At 43.1% G+C, this 15,525-nt stretch overlaps 1 protein-coding gene across 8 annotated transcripts in view; it reads left to right on the top strand.

The window, feature by feature from the left end:
• Positions 1-15,525, top strand: part of FMNL2 (formin like 2) — a 144,823-nt gene that overhangs the window by 100,610 nt on the left and 28,688 nt on the right. For all 8 annotated transcript variants that reach the window (XR_003991434.1, XM_030486178.1, XM_030486179.1 and 5 more), the window contains exons 7-9: positions 1,467-1,575; positions 2,822-2,898; positions 5,670-5,763. Coding sequence is in view for 7 of the 8 variants with exons in the window: in XM_030486178.1 (XP_030342038.1) it covers positions 1,467-1,575; positions 2,822-2,898; positions 5,670-5,763 (280 nt within the window). In the remaining variant the exon portion in view is untranslated. The remainder of the gene's footprint in view (positions 1-1,466; positions 1,576-2,821; positions 2,899-5,669; positions 5,764-15,525) is intronic.

Here is a 15,525-nt window from a genome sequence, read left to right as displayed (position 1 = left end):
CAGTGGAGTTGCTCTTTGCATAAGAAATGTCAGAATTTGCACAGCACTGCATGTGCATCACATTATTTTGCTTTCTGTCTTTCTGTCAGCAAATTTTATACTTTCTTCTTCATTTTCAGCCCAGGTATGATAACTGAAAATGTAAAAGGATTACTGTGCCTGCCTAGAGGTTTTGCTAGCTGGTGAGCCGATGCCCTTCTGGTCTCTTCTCTCACCTGCATTGGTCTAAATTGGGAGAAAACTCTGGATTCTGCAGCCATGTGACTAGTTGAGAACCTGCCTGGGCCTCCTCTCTGGGCTGTTTTTACACTGTAGATTGGAGGAGCGGCATCAATAATGTGTTTTTCCAAGCCCAAACACCACCCTTTGCCTTCGCTGTCAGCATTACCTGCGATGCTGCTGGCTGGGGCTGCTCAGGGCACCCTCTACAGCTTTGCAGAGATCCTCCATATCCCTGGCACAGCTGGGGCAGCCCCACAGGTCCCCACAGCTTGTATGGGGCTTGTGCTGGTCCTGGGGCTTGCCATCGGCACCACAAACACCATCAGCTGATTGCAGCAGTTGGTGCATCACTGTCAAAAGAGGTTTTGACCATAATCATAATTTTCTCATTGCTTATTCAGTTTCACATACATAAGAACATATACGTATTTCATGTGGCAGTCTGTCTCCTTGTCTCCAATTTCCTGTGCTCAGCTCATGAAGCATGTTTTTTCTTAAAGAAAATAAGCAGTATCTGAAGAAGAGCTGAAATGTGGTTTTCATTTACTATGCCATAGAAACAACAGATTTAAAGATTTCCCTTTGTGTTTATTCTGTGTACTTATTTAATTGAATTCAAGGTTGATTTACTAGTTAGGGGTTGCCATTAAAATAATTAATGCCTCTGTTCTGAGGAAAGTTCCTAAGGGCTGTATTTTCCTCAAATAATTTGGAGGGCTTTCAGAAAGCTCAGCTGCAGAACAGAAGAGAGGCACCATTCTGAAACGAAATGCAGCAGGAATTAATACATTTGCTGATGCCTTCGAATGTTCAGTTCCATTAAAAGCCTGTGCCATTGCCCATGCAAGTAAAGTGCATGGAAAAAAATCCAAAATACCTCTGCTTGCGGGTAGATCATTTTTTCCCTGTTGCATGCTGTGAGAGATGGAGGTACCTGGCTCCAGACAAGTCACACTGTGGCTGGTGGCATGGGCAGCTCTGGGCAGAAGGGCTAGGACCGGCAGCTTGTGGTCTGTGCTGGCCCAGGGCTGGGTGGCCAGCAGCCTGTCATGGAGCTGTGCATCCGGAGCTCCCTACACTGCCAACGTAAACAGCACACAACCTTTTTTCTGCTTTATTTGCATGTGTATTGTCCGATGGTTGTCTGCTCTGCAGAACTGAAATATGTCTGCATTTTCGTATTCCTTTATTCTTACCAGCTTAAAAATAGTCTTGTGATTGATGAGAGCTGTTTTTGTTTGCAGGTATAACACCTTGCCAAGCCGAAGAACGCTAAAAAATTCCAGATTAGTGAGTAAAAAAGATGATGTTCATGTCTGCATCATGTGTTTACGGGCCATAATGAATTATCAGGTATTTCCCTTTTTGTTCTTTTGGACCACATAACTGTTTTGTTGTTGGGAGGGGGGAGCAAAAGTTTAGTGGCTGGTTGTTAAAGAAAAACTAGTGCAAAGGTTTAAATTCTTACTCATTCTTAGGCAGCGTGGCTGGGAAGCAGTATAACACAGTCCTTGTGTACCCATGCAGATGATTTAGTACAGGTGTGAAGAAACACATAGACAAGAGCATGTGCATGTCGGGCCAATTCCTGTTTGCAGTGATGGGCTCAGTTTGCACTAACTGATTAGACATGCAGCTGCCCAATTGAAGTTACAATTTATCTCAGCATTTAGTACTGACACTTAGGAAATGCATAAATTTTTCAGAAGAGCTATACACTGATGGAAGATCCAAGCCTTTACTTTTGTTACATTTTTATGCCAAGGCAATTGCAGTAACTGCAAGTCAAAGAATAAAATAGACCAAAGCTAATCTTATTTTTATGAGGTTTTTTTTCTCTTTAGTGGGGTGCTGTGATCATATGGCATGCCCAGGTAGCTTCAGAGACCTGGGATTTTTTGCTAAAACAGTAGTAGCTAAAAGTATGTGCTTCAAAGAAAGCCTGTGGTGAACACCTTTATTATGAATTGTACAGTCATACAAGGTATTTGTAACACTGCTGCGTATGAGTTCTGCCCGTGGGGATACCAGCTCCCTGGGATTTACAGGGTGTCTTACCTCTGATGGGAAGGATGCCAACAACGATCTTGTGCTAATAACCAATACAGTATTTTCCAAAGGAATTCTTTTTTCATTTTTTGAAAGCAAAGCCAGCAGTATTTGTGCAAAAACTGCATGATGCAGTTGCTGTGTGGCAGCATGCATCCTGGAAAAGAAGAGATTTTTGGCAGCTGAATTGCAAAATCCTCTTTAGAGAGTAAGTAATACACTTTGCTGTCAGAATTTAAAAGGGGTTGGAGGGAGAAAAGGAGAAGCAGAGAGGCTGGTAGTGGTGTAGGAGCAGCTCTGGGACCCCTTTTAGTTGGCTGACATGGCTAAACCAAGTACTTTTGACACTGTTAGTGGCAGAGCAGTTGTTAGGCACAGTGGTATATGGAAATGTTCTGGCTGACTTGGTAAACTCTACAACATTTTGCTTGGTTTACAGTGTTGTGATAGACTGCCTCCAGATCTGGTCAGAGATATATAATTTGTTGGATTTTTAAAGTAGTAATTTCAGTCTCAAAACTGAAATAATATTTTCCCCTTCTCTTTTCAGTATGGATTCAATATGGTCATGTCACATCCACATGCCGTTAATGAAATTGCACTAAGTTTGAACAACAAGAATCCCAGGTAGGCTTCACTTGCTTTTAGAGAGTTTAAGAAGTAGGTAAGTAAAGAGTACCTGAAAGGGATTTTCAGGAGTATGTTTCTGCATAAACCTGTAGCAAAAATCAGACTTCATTCTGTATTGGCTTAAATCTGTATAATTGTGCAAATAGATGAGCAGTTGCCATCTAGTTTGACAGGCTGGGAGAGCAGGGCTTGTTCAGCCTGGAGAAGAGAAGGCTCCAGGGAGCCTTAGAGCAGCTTCCAGTGCCTAAAGGGGCCAACAAGAAATCTGGAGAGGGGCTTCTGACAAGGGCCTGTAGGGAGAGGACAAGGGGAAATGGCTTTAAAATGACGGAGAGAAGATGAGGCACTGGCACAGGTTGCCCAGAGAAGCTGTGGCTGCCCCATCCCCGGCAGTATTCAAGGCCAGGTTGGACGGGGCTTTGAGCAACCTGGTCCAGTAGAAGGTGTCCCTGCCTGTGGTAGGGGTGTTGGAACTGGGTGATCTTTAAGGTCGCTTCCAATCCAAACCTTTCTATGGTTCTATGACTCAGCTGAAAGTTTGGTGCTTGAGCCTTCCAGCTCTGTTGCAGTGCAAAGAAGACCCTGTTGATAATGAGCAGGTTAGCATGGGATTTCCTTGAAGAGTAGGAAAATCTTCACAAAGTTTTGTCGAAAAGTTCCTTAGGTTTGAAATTTTTTGTGAGGAGGTTTCATTCCTGTTCTGTATCGGGTTGCTATTCAGCCACAGCAGTGGTGACGTAATTGCGCAAGGGAACTGATGGCTGAGAGGCTGTCCCCCCTTTTCGCCCCCCCTACTTGTGACCCTGGCAGCCCCTTCCAGCAAAGCCTGGAGCTGAGAACCTCTTGCATGTCTAATGAAACCAAATCTGACATACTGATGTTTGCAAGGAAAGGTAAAACTAGAGGATGAAACAAAACTAAAGAGCACTGTATATGTTTGTGTGTGTATATATATATATACGTACTTTGCATAGGCTGTCTGCTTGCCTTACAGTGCACTGCTTGAAATTTTATCCTGATGGAAGTAGGTACTTGCTTCCTTTCTTTCATTGAGCCCTAAGTCAGCAAGCCTAGGAGCCTAGGCGCCTAGGCACAGGATAAGTGGGAAGGGTATGTGAAGTTTATTGTTTTTATCATTTTTGGTGTTCTGTGCCTGGAAATCAGGTGATCAAGAGAGCCTGTGTTTTCATTTTTCAAGGAAGTGGGTTGTTTAGATTTCTGTCTGTAAAAGAAAAATTGCTTTAAAATTTGGCTAAAATAATCTGAAGACAAAACTTAATGTTAGTGCTGTTCCAGACTGATCTCTTTTTTGTTTTAGCCCCATCATAATTCCTGAAGAAACCTAGGGTTTGATTGCTTAGGGTTGGTTGGGTTATGCAAAAAAGGAAGCAGCAGCTCTGAGGGATGCTACAGAGCTGATCCCATCCCAAGACCATGCACGCTGTGAGCTGAATGCTGCAGGATTGGGCAGGCCAGGTGAAGGATGACTGTAGGGACTCCCTCTTCTCTGGTTGTGCCCTATGGTTGCCATAGACACAGCTGCACCTGTCCGCTCCCTGACTCCACCCCAGATGTGTGAGCAGCTGGTGGGTGAGTGTTCTGGGCAGCATTGAAGACCTGGGCATCCCCTGAGTGCTCTGCTCACAGAGATCACCCTCCCCTCTCTCCACACACACAGCTCATAAGTTGCCCTTGGAGGGGATAAGATCCATAGTAACAGCTCCTTGATGCTGTCTGAAAGAGCTTGGGTTTTCTTCTTGTGGCAGGAGAAAAAATGGATGAGTAAGAATTGAAAACTATACATTTAAAATTTCCTAGGAAAGTGAACATTTTATCTGGTTTCCAAAGATAACCTTGACACTTTGAGAGCCAAAAGGTATTTCTTTTTCTGTAACATCTGGTTTGAGTCAATGCTTTAGCATGAGACTAATTTCATGTGTCTGCATGATTTTACTACCTGCTCAAAGCTCATCTGGCCATAAAGTCCGGTTGGTGCTTTTGCCTTACGTGAACCCTGTAAGAAAATACCAGGGATGGTTTGTATTAGGGTTACACTGAGTCTGCTGCATGCTTTTCTCTCAGTACTCTGTTGTCTTCCCTCATTAATATGCCTGTGATGTCTTCCCTCATTAATAATGCTGCTGTCAATGAGTTGCCCAGATTTCTGATTCAAGAGGGGAAAGACATGCTAAGGCATCCTATATTTACTGCAGTGAACCATGTCTGTCTTTTATTTTTTATGGCTATCGATAATACAAATTATAGAAAATAATTCAGATTTGTATCACGAAAAATACAGATTTGAATTATAAGCACATCCATTAAAAACTGGGCTCAGTGAAATGGGCTGTGTTGCTGTGAAGACTAATGGCTGATGTGTGGTGATCCTGGCTTGTGTAAAACTGCCTTCTCTTCGGGTTTGTGCAGGTGAACTCTCCGGGAGAACAAGCTATCAAAGGCTGACATTGTCTGCCTTTACCGGAGTTACGGAACTGCCTTTGGTTTGCTTGAATTTCCACAAATGCAATTTGTGATTTAAAGTTTTGCATGTTTTCAGTAGCATTAAACTGGGGCAAAACTGCATGATCCTGGGAGAGTCAAAATGCCCTGGATGATGCATCTTGCAGGTGTTCTAGTTTTCGGGGATTTAAAAATACACAGGATGCAAACCATGTCTCCCTATGTCTCCACATCTGTTTCCAGCAGGTAGAAAGAAGGTGGTTCAGCACGCGGTGGTCATTGACTGTTACTGTTTCGTTTCTTCACAGGACGAAGGCCCTTGTCTTAGAACTTCTAGCAGCTGTTTGCCTCGTCAGAGGAGGACACGAAATCATTTTATCTGCATTCGATAACTTCAAGGAGGTACATTATTCTGCTTTATTAGAATTTGGTGTGTGTGTTGATAATCTCCTTATTATTGGCTAGGTGTTTCTTACTCAGCTAAATTTCCTAGAGTAAGGATTTTCCATAAATGGTGGATTTTCCATAAGTCACTTCGATCTGCAAAGAAGTAGACGGTGGTGTCAGTGCCATCATTTTGTTCATGTTTGGGTATAAGAGCCATAATCCCAACAAGATGAATCCAGACTGTGAATTGCTCCCTTTACCTTTTGGTCAGTCAAGCTGTGTCCCTGAAGTGGAAAACTAATGGAGGTCTTGAGAGTTTCACTCCCATTCTTCTGTCTCTGAAACAACTGGGAATGGTGTATAAGGTCTCCCATTTTCAGAGCCGTTTACACAAGCTCTTGAAACCCAAACCTGGTTTTACTATCAGTAGGAATTTTATTTGTGAATAAACTACAAAGCAAGGCTCTGTGATGGAACACTGACTGCTGAAATCAATACAGGTATTCCAGTTGGCTCAAGTGGGACAAAAAGGTATCATTCATAAGTGTATACGTTCAGGCCTATCACATGTTTGCATACAGTGGTTGGTGGGATTTGAGAACATTGTATGAAGGTTCAGAAGCACTAGTGGGGGAATCAAGTCCTAGAAAGCTGCTCTTCTAGTTTATTTTGGGTATTGGTTGTATGTGTGGATTTATTATCCAAGAAAAAAAACGGATCTAGACTTTCCAGCTCAAAAATTGTTAAGACTTGATGAGTCCTGACTGGACTACGTATGAACATGTATCATGTTTTTCCTTAATGCAGCTGTTCCTATAAGTGGGTTAATGCAGATGATTAACAAGCCAGGTTGTTATTTTTTTTTCTTTTTGTGTTTGGGGAATTATTTCTGGTTGGGAGATACCAATCTCTGATTTACATTCCCTGTAAATAATTGCATGTCATAGACAAATAGCTGTGTTTCTGAGGTGCTCATCATTATACAGAGCCAGAGCAAAAGGTCTGAGGTAATCTCTGGTGCAGGCCTGTTGTAGAAACCTCAACTTTGCAAGACTAGACCTGTCCTAGCTGTGTTGTGTGTGCAGAGCTACCGAAGGAAAGAGGTAAATGGGAATGGCACAGCTGCTGGTGAGGCTTCCCCGGCTGTGAAGTGAAAGTTGAGTTGGAAGCGTTTGTTGTGTGACCATAGACAAAGCTTTGCTTCCGGGATACACCAGTGGGAGAGCTGGTCAGAACATGGAAATAAGACATTTTGCTTCCTGCTCGAGAAAGGTCTTCAGTCCTTTAGTGCAGCACAGAACTGGAACTTGTACTTTGGTACTTTAGTTTATTCATCTATAGCCTTGGGCAAGCTGCCAGTATCTTTGTCTTTATTTGTACCTTTGTGAAGTGAAGGAATCACAGAAGCAAATGCAAATGAGGTTGTTAAGAAGAACAATTGGGTAATATGAGAGAAGTGCTTTAAATGGGGAAAGTGCTGTAAATATGCAAGGTACAATGTTATTATTCCAGTCTTAAATTCTTCTGGCTTATGTACTATAGAAGAAATATGACTCATTAGGTAGGATGGTGTGAGGGATTACTGATAAGTTGGGCAAAACACCACTGTTTGGAATGGTCTGTAAACCTCATTAAATAGGCCCTTGACATACCATACAGAAGGATGTGTACAGTCGCATTTACTTTCCTACCTTCCTGACATCTGTAGTCAAGGTTTTGCTCTGTCGTCTCTCTTTTCTGCTGCTGACATTCAATAATTCCTATGTAAAACATCCAGTTTGTCTGCCATTATTTACTTACTCCATTCCTGTTTGTGCTTGATCAAGTCTTTTGCTACAGTGGAACTGTTGGATGTTGCAGGTGAAGCGCGTATGCAAGAAGGGGATTTTGCTTTTCTCAGTTCTGCATTTAGCTGTTCTTTTTATCCAATTATGCTGTTTGTTTCATGTTCTGTGCTATTGTTTTCCAATTTCCTCCTGGACAAGTTTTCAGTAATGGTTTCAAGTTTTCATGTTTATAACTCATTCAATGGTATATTGAGAATCTCTGAGTTGCTGACATATAAAGTACTCAGGGTTAGATTTCTAGCAGTATACTTCCAATTTAAATTGCTCTAAGATGAATAATATTCGTGTGGCTTCTGTAACTGTGCGTTGCAGGGCTGCATAACTTCTCTCTGGTCTTTCATCAGACACTGTGTGCATATTTAGGACAGATTAGACTTGTCGAACTAGATCTCTGCCACTCTATCTCCTTGCCATAAAATAACTTCAAAAGAAACCTGAACTCCTGCCTTACACTTACCCTGTAATAAAGTCAGTAGGGAAAACAGGATATTTTGGACCAAATTCTACTCTCATTTACATCAGGGTGAACATCAAATATTTCATCAAGCTTTGAGCTTTGCTCTGATGTAAATGAGAACAGAATTTGGTTCTCAGGGTCTGACTGAGCTGGAAAACCACAGTTGATATGAATCTTGTCAAGAATTCTTTTTGAAAATGACTTTTCATTTGAAAATGTTTTTACAGGCCAGTCTTGTTCTGGCTGGGCTCAGGATGTTCAAATGGAGGACTGTTTGTTTTGTTAGCTGTCGTTTCAAAATTGTTCTTGTGCAGTTCCTTCACCTGAAATCACTGATTCTTGTGCTCAGGTTATTTCTCTTTGCAGGGGACTTGGCTCTGCACATTACAGACATAGCCCAGTGCTCGCTTTTCAGTACAGGGTTAAGATCACGTTGAACAGGTCACTTCTGAAAACAGAGACATGGGGCTATTTGGAAGCCACCAAGGAGGTACAAGAAACAAGGAGCTTGAGATGGAATTGAATAAGGCTGAATTCAACAGGGAAAAAAAAAATACAGAACCATTGTTACTGACAGGGAATGGAGACCAGGGGAGGGAAGGAGTAGGTTGGGATGGATGGATGGAAGGAAAGGCAAGTGGTTTGTGGAAAGTGAATTAGTGCTGAGGAAACCAGGCTTCACACAGTTGCACTTGTGGCAGGAAAAGTGAGCGCCATGTTTCAGGCCAGTGAGTGGCAGAGCTGTTGAATACTTTTTTTAATGAATTTTGCCGAAAGGCAGTGAGCAGTTACAGTGAAATCCATGTCTGTTGTACAGAATGAATCAGGAGTTTTAAGGGAGACACCAGTATTATTTTCTCATCTGTCTTTGTATTGTGTTGTGTAATGTTGAAGGAGTTTGCATGTGGAGTACAAGCAGAGGATGGTTTAGCTCACTCTTTTCTTAGTGCACATGTCTGCTTTCTGCACCCTGCTCCGCGTTTTGGAAATGTTTGGCATTGACAGAACAGCAGCTTCCAGCTCTGTGAGAGAGATATGCCCCAAATGTACTCATGCCTTCTGGGTTTGGTTGTTCCTCGCAGACCAGTGCCGATGTTGGTAACTCGTAACTCGCAGACGTTTGCTATTCCCTTATCTTTTTGACACTTTGTGGCCTGCTGTTGGTTCTGTTTGCAATCACCTCTTATTCCCAGCGCCTTGCACTGAAGGCAAATGCTGCTTGAATGGGGTATCGCAGCCTTGACTGGGTGAGCTCCTCAGCACAGCCATGACCCCTGCATTTACCCGCTTGCCAGCGGGCTTCCTCAGCAGTGTCCCGGTCCTTTGTGCTTGTTTCCATGGATTTGTGAGAACTGGCTACACATTTTTATCCAAGTTGCCACAGATTTGTGTTGCAGGACAAGCAAATGCACTTCAGCAGAATGCCAGGGAAAGAAAAGAGAGCAGAGTTAGCTGCAAGACAGCTTTAGGGGAGCTCCGAGGGTCAAAGACCAGATGCTAAGAGCTTGTGCCTCACTTATATTGAAGCAGGCTGAGGGCACTGTTAGAAAATAAGATATATTTTCCTAATGCTTATTCAGGTAGTTATTTCATTTTAATAGTGTGATTGCATGTGCGGGAATACAGAGAATTAAGCTGATGTCTTTTACTGCCAAGAATAAGCCGTTGTTTTACCATTATTTCATTGCTTACTCCCCTTACTGTTTCCTGGAAACGCTGTTTGGAATTTGCAAAGGTGCGTTGTGCTGGAGCTTAAGCATGTTTGTGTCCTGGTGAATCTGCTCGTGGCTGTCAGAAATGGTGAGAGCCAGCATGGTGCAAGTGTGGGGTTTCTCACACTTCTGCTCACTTCACATGGATGTGGCATGGAGACAGTGTTGCTTAAACCACAGCATAGCCATGAGGTGGTAACTCACTCAGGACCCAGAATGAGCATTGTTCAAAGCTGCCCTTGCTGTCTGTTTACTGACATCTTGCCATAATCAAACTGCTTTTGTTCATGGCTGCCTTGTCAAGGAAAGATGTTTTCGTGTTGATGAGATTCTACAGGTTAAGAAGATCTTTTAATCACCACTGCCATGGACTGGATACTTCTAATATGTAACTTGTATGCCAAGAGCAAAATGCGCAGGAAATGTTTTGCTGAAATTGATCTTGGTTGGAAGATAAAGAAGGTTTTACAGAGCTGACAAAAAGAATATGAGGATAACCAAACCTGCTATTCTTGTGTCAAGATTTTTGTGGTGAGAGAAAGGTGTCTTCCACAGGTTGAAAACCCAAGCACTTCCCATCCGAGAGGGCAGCTGTAATTCCAGTCAACTGAACCCTGCTGGGTCTTGGTCCAGGAAACAGTGTGTGGGAAAATTCATCTTTTCACCTGGCCGGCATTTTGAATTCGGGGAAAAGAAATTTTGAATGTAACAAACTGCTGAAGGGGGAAATTTCAACACACTGCAGATGCGTGTGGCTTGACTTCATCAGTGGGATAATGAATGGCTGATCACTGACTCTCCTACCTGCAAGGCAGGGGAGGAATCCCCATAGGCTGGATTGCAGCGGCATGGTGTCTGCTGAGGCACAGAAATCATGTGGACAGGCTAACTGTGAGCAAGGTAATGAAGTCAGGTGAGAACATCCAGAAATAGAAATAACACAAAAGTTATAGTTCAACAGTATTAAAGCTTGTTGAGGCTATGAGTGTTTTCCAACTCGCTTATGGCCTTGCTTCAAAATTGAAATATTTTGTGGCATTTCTAGTTAGCTGTTTTATTTACATGGTTTGCATGGTTTTCATTTACTGGAGGGATAGCAGCCAATAAACAAATAGCTTCAATAAGTTTGCAGATATGCTGAAAAAAATCACAACCCAACAGCACTAATGCAGTTGCATAATAAAAGGTTACAAAGAAGTTTTGGGTTGTTTTGCAAATATTAATTTCCTCAGCTTTAGTTAAGATCTGAAAATGACAGTTTTTGAATATACTTCATAGCACTCTGGACTAACATTTTAAGGAGGACAGTCTTAGATCCTTAGGCAGCTTTTTGTTAATCTCCAATTTAAATATAGTAGGATTTACTTTCGTAACAACTAAATATTTCTGAGAGAAGACCAGGTGACTCTACCACTTCCTTTTTTTCTTTTTTTTTTTTCTTTTTTTTTTCTTTTTTGGATGAGCACAACAGTAGTTTTAAAATGGATCCAAACTGAGGAGGCAAAAGAATTGATTGGGGTCTGTAGTGAGACAGAAAGCCAGCCAGAAATAATCCTGGCTCTCTGCAGGGAACACTTCCTGACTTTGGCTCTCATCCAGCAAAGCAGTTAAATTGCTTATTATACAAGCATATACGAGAATAATTGAATTCAGTAAGGTGAGTGTAACCACTTTTTTTGCTCCAAGATCAAAAGAAATGCCAAAAAATAAATTGGAATTCAGATAATCTGAAAATTTGGGGGAATCTCATCTTCTGGTGGTTATTCCAGCATCTGAGCTTCCCAGGGTGCTGGGGAGAGAAAAGCTGGCCTAACTTGTTGGAGGCCAGGGGACGAGAGAGGAGCGGGGTCCAGCACGCTGGCGCTCCCTCTTGTTTTAACATCAATTTAATTGACTTATGTGTTTGCTGCTCTAAAATATCTGACAGGTGAGAAGAATTGTGATCTCATCACACATCACCCAGTTGTGACTATTAATGCTGAGCTTACAGAAGCCATCTGTAAGCCAGTTCAGAGGGTTCATCTGAATTGCTGGGCAGCACCCTGAAGGCGGGGGCATGGCAAATGAACCTCATTGTTTACCTCCGTCTGTTTTCACTCTGGCGAAGACAGACAATATTGTTCAGCCCTTGATTTTCACAATGGTTAATTCAGAGTCAGATTTCTCTTATTTGAATGATGAATGGCAGCACTGAAAACAGCAGTTCTGAATTATTCTTACCAGCCATTATAATAACTCAGTACTAGAAGAAACTCTGTGTAAGTGCTGGAAAATGTATATGCATTTGTTGTCTTTTGCACTGCAGCAGTATTTTGAGAGTGTCTTAACCCTGCTGGTAGAGAAGTAAAGGGTATTTTAACCTAGTAAGTATTAAATAACTGTTTACTTAACCAGTAACTTATGGGAAAACTCGTTTTTTGTTCTTCAGCAAACTGCAAAAATGTCAGCATGGTCAGTCCAAACAAAGTGTTCCTGTGGAGTTCTGCTTGCTGGTGGTGGGATCTGCTGATCTCAGTGGGCTGTTGTGGGGGAGAGAAAGACAGCATTGTCCCTCTGGACAAAGGAGCACAGACGGCAGAAAAGGTTCACAAAGGGTCCCATGAATATTTTTGGGTTGCGTATACATCAGGCTGTTTATAATACCACATCCAGTATGGGCTGTGTTCATCTACACAGTGTGTATTTGCTGTGAAATTGAGCTGCCACTTCTTGCTCTTGCAGAACTCAAAAGTTATTGAAGGAGGAGAGAGCACCTTAGAACAACCTTTGGGCGACAACACATGGTTAGATAGTCATTTTAACATCTGTACTGACGAAAATGTCCTGTATAGCAAAGCCTTTCCTAAGGTCTAGGGATTTTAAATTTGGCCCATCAAAATTTGCTTTCCCTGCCTTGAGGTCACTGTTAGCTGCCTTTGCCATGCCAGACCATATTCAACTCAAGTGTAAATGCAGCCAAAATGATTTAATTTTCTGTATGGAATTTGGGAACACCAGGTGTTACCTGCTTCCTGGCACAAGGCATTTTGTTTCTACGAACATATGCTAGTAGCTCAGAGCTGCCATTCTCTTGCCCTGCTTTGCTGACAGACCAACACTCGCCTCAAGGCAGTTGCAGTATGTAGTTGCTGTGTCTGGATGAGGCACTGTATCTCAAGCTTAGGAGCATCAGTCCTCCAGATGTGGAGAAGAGAGCAGTCTGGCAGCTGCGTCTCGTAGTGTGTGTTCTGTACTGTTGGCCAACACACTGCAGCTCCAAAGCCTGAAATACTGCTGGTGTTTGCTGCCATCTCCATATGGAACACACTGTATTTGCTTATGGTGAGGTTTAGTTAGGAGCTGCGCTCTCAAGCAAGATGAGGTGGTGCTTCATGTTCTTAGGTAACTGTCTGAGGTAGGAGGACAATGGATGTGCTTTGGTCAGCCTGCATTTTCACTTTCTCCCTGACATTGCACATGAAAACATCTTCAGTTTTTCCAAAATAACCTTGTTGTCTTTTGCTGTCTGCCCAGGTTGCCTTTTTGGAGCATCTTACAGTAATATAGCCTTGTGAGCAGGATCAATGCAAGGGTTGTCATAGTTGAACTTTGCTCTTGGGTGGTGTGGGTGTGAGCTGTATGACCTGAGCTGTGTGCCGGGTGGATATGGATATAATCGTCTAAATTTTTCATAGTGGTTCCTTTTACTTCCTTATAGGATTGTATTTTACCTTCGTAATAGATCTGTGATGGGTTTACTTCATTGGCACCCAAAGTCTTTCCAGAGAAAGGACCCTTCGTGGGTGGTTTTCCATAAAGCCACATTGTTCTTCTAGAATGACGTGGGCTTAATGCAACCTAAGTTTTTTTCACAGCACAAGTAGAGACAGAGGTTTTTTTATAGCTGTGGTAACCCATTTAATCTTGCTTCTTACACAGAATAATGCTAATAAAAGAAAGATCAGCCTTTCTTAGTCCCAGCCATGCTTTCAAATGACAGACCCTGGAAATTTATTCAAATATAAATGGCAACATATGGTTTTATGTGGTGGGATTTGATTTCAGCATTCGTCTTGGATTTTGGCCAATCTTCAGGCTGTAGGCTTCATCTTCAGTTTCACTCTCTTTAATCTTCCAGGATAAATTATATCATTTCATGAAAGGCAGTTCGCTGTCTCTGGAAACACACATGTTCCCAGCACTGACTCATCTGATGATAGTGTGAAATAGCTGCAAGTAGCCACCGAAAGCCGCAGGTTGTTGTTGCTTTTCCTCTTGCTATCAGCTGCTGTATCCCAGCCAGCCAGGGCTGCTTGCATCCCCAGATCGGCAGTTCTCTGCTGGGGCTGTATCACTTCAGGTTGCTCCTTGATTTAGTCAGCCGTAAATGGCTTGTAGTTGTTTATGTCAGCTTTCCTCATCCATGGGGAATGGTTTACATTAGATTTCCCAGAAATCAGTCCTTCTGGCTTTTATTGTTGAGTGATTGTGTGCACCGTTGTTATGGTTCTTTCCACAATACATGATTTTGTTCAAATCGGCTCCATTTTCTCTGAAGTGGGTACAAGAGAGATGCTATTGTTTAGAGCTCAAAGTTGAGATGAACCTACTTTTTTCTTTAGTGATGTTGACGCTTAACTGTTTTGTGGGGAGGGGAGAGTATGGAGAGTGCTGGAAGAACTTGCAGTTGGTCTAACTGAAATACCATCCCATTTACTATAGTAGGAAAAAAGCGGCCTGGGATGATAACATAAGGATAAGTGCACCTAAGCAGCCTGTGGTGCAAGAGGAGAAGGTTCCTGGGGTTTGCTTTGAGCGAGGGTTGGATCAGGCCCAGTGTATGCCTCCAAAATCAAATTATATCAGTGGGCAGCTGCTGCCTTTGATCTTTGCAGTGCCAGTAGGTTCCTGAAACTCAGCCAGGTTCTGGTTTTCTCTGGCTCTTGCTGACAGAGGCTGGTGTTTTCTCAGCGTTTCATCTCTTTCCCTCCTGAAGGGCATGTTGCTCCTGCATGGAAGCATGTGTGTCCTGGGAGGGGCATATGCTGCAGCAGAGTTATATGCCTGCAGGCTGTACCCTGCCAGGATTACTTTTGGTGGGCCCTGTGTAAGAAGGTGCCTGGTAAGGCATTTGTGGTGCGAGTAGGTCACATTGCTGCATGTTCAATGAGCTTGAGTTTCTTCAAGACAAAATGATTCCCAGTCCTGCATGCAGAGAGCAGGGGAGCCGGATGGGATGCCAAACAAGCGCTGGTGGTGTCTGGTGCGGAGATGCTCTGGATGAGCTGCGTGTGCTCATCCCACCGCATGCTTTTGACTGCATGCTTGTGAAACCAGGATAGTCATGCCAAAATGCTCACGATGATCTCCTTGTTTTCCCAGGGGTGCTCCTGGCCACCTTGAGTTTGGACATTTGGTAGCTTTGCAGAGCCTAAGGCTCTTCACCAGTGATGCCAGCTCTTGAGCCACCCACTGCAAAGCACAGCACACTGGAAGGCTGGGGCAGGGGCTGGCTTGCTTGCTCTCAGTTTTTGTTGGAGTTGCTCTGTTGGCAATCTGCATGCAGTGTTTGGGCTTTGATCTCCCAGCAAGGTGATTCCTGACACTGCAGGGAGGCTTTATGATCATTGAAGAAGAAAAGCTCAAGATTAAACTAAAGATTTACAACCTGCAGTTGAACAGCAGTGGCTCTCCAAACTCCCTGTCCTTTCCACATCCCAGGGCCCCCATCTCTGCTAGGCAGAGACAGGTCGTGCATGCTTCACCCCTTGCACAACTGCAG

Source organism: Strigops habroptila, chromosome 5 (assembly GCF_004027225.2).
Source record: "Strigops habroptila isolate Jane chromosome 5, bStrHab1.2.pri, whole genome shotgun sequence".
NCBI classification, from domain to species: Eukaryota; Metazoa; Chordata; class Aves; order Psittaciformes; family Psittacidae; genus Strigops; species Strigops habroptila.
The sequence above is the reverse complement of the archived record's forward strand: the minus strand, read 5'-3'. Positions and strand labels throughout refer to the sequence as shown.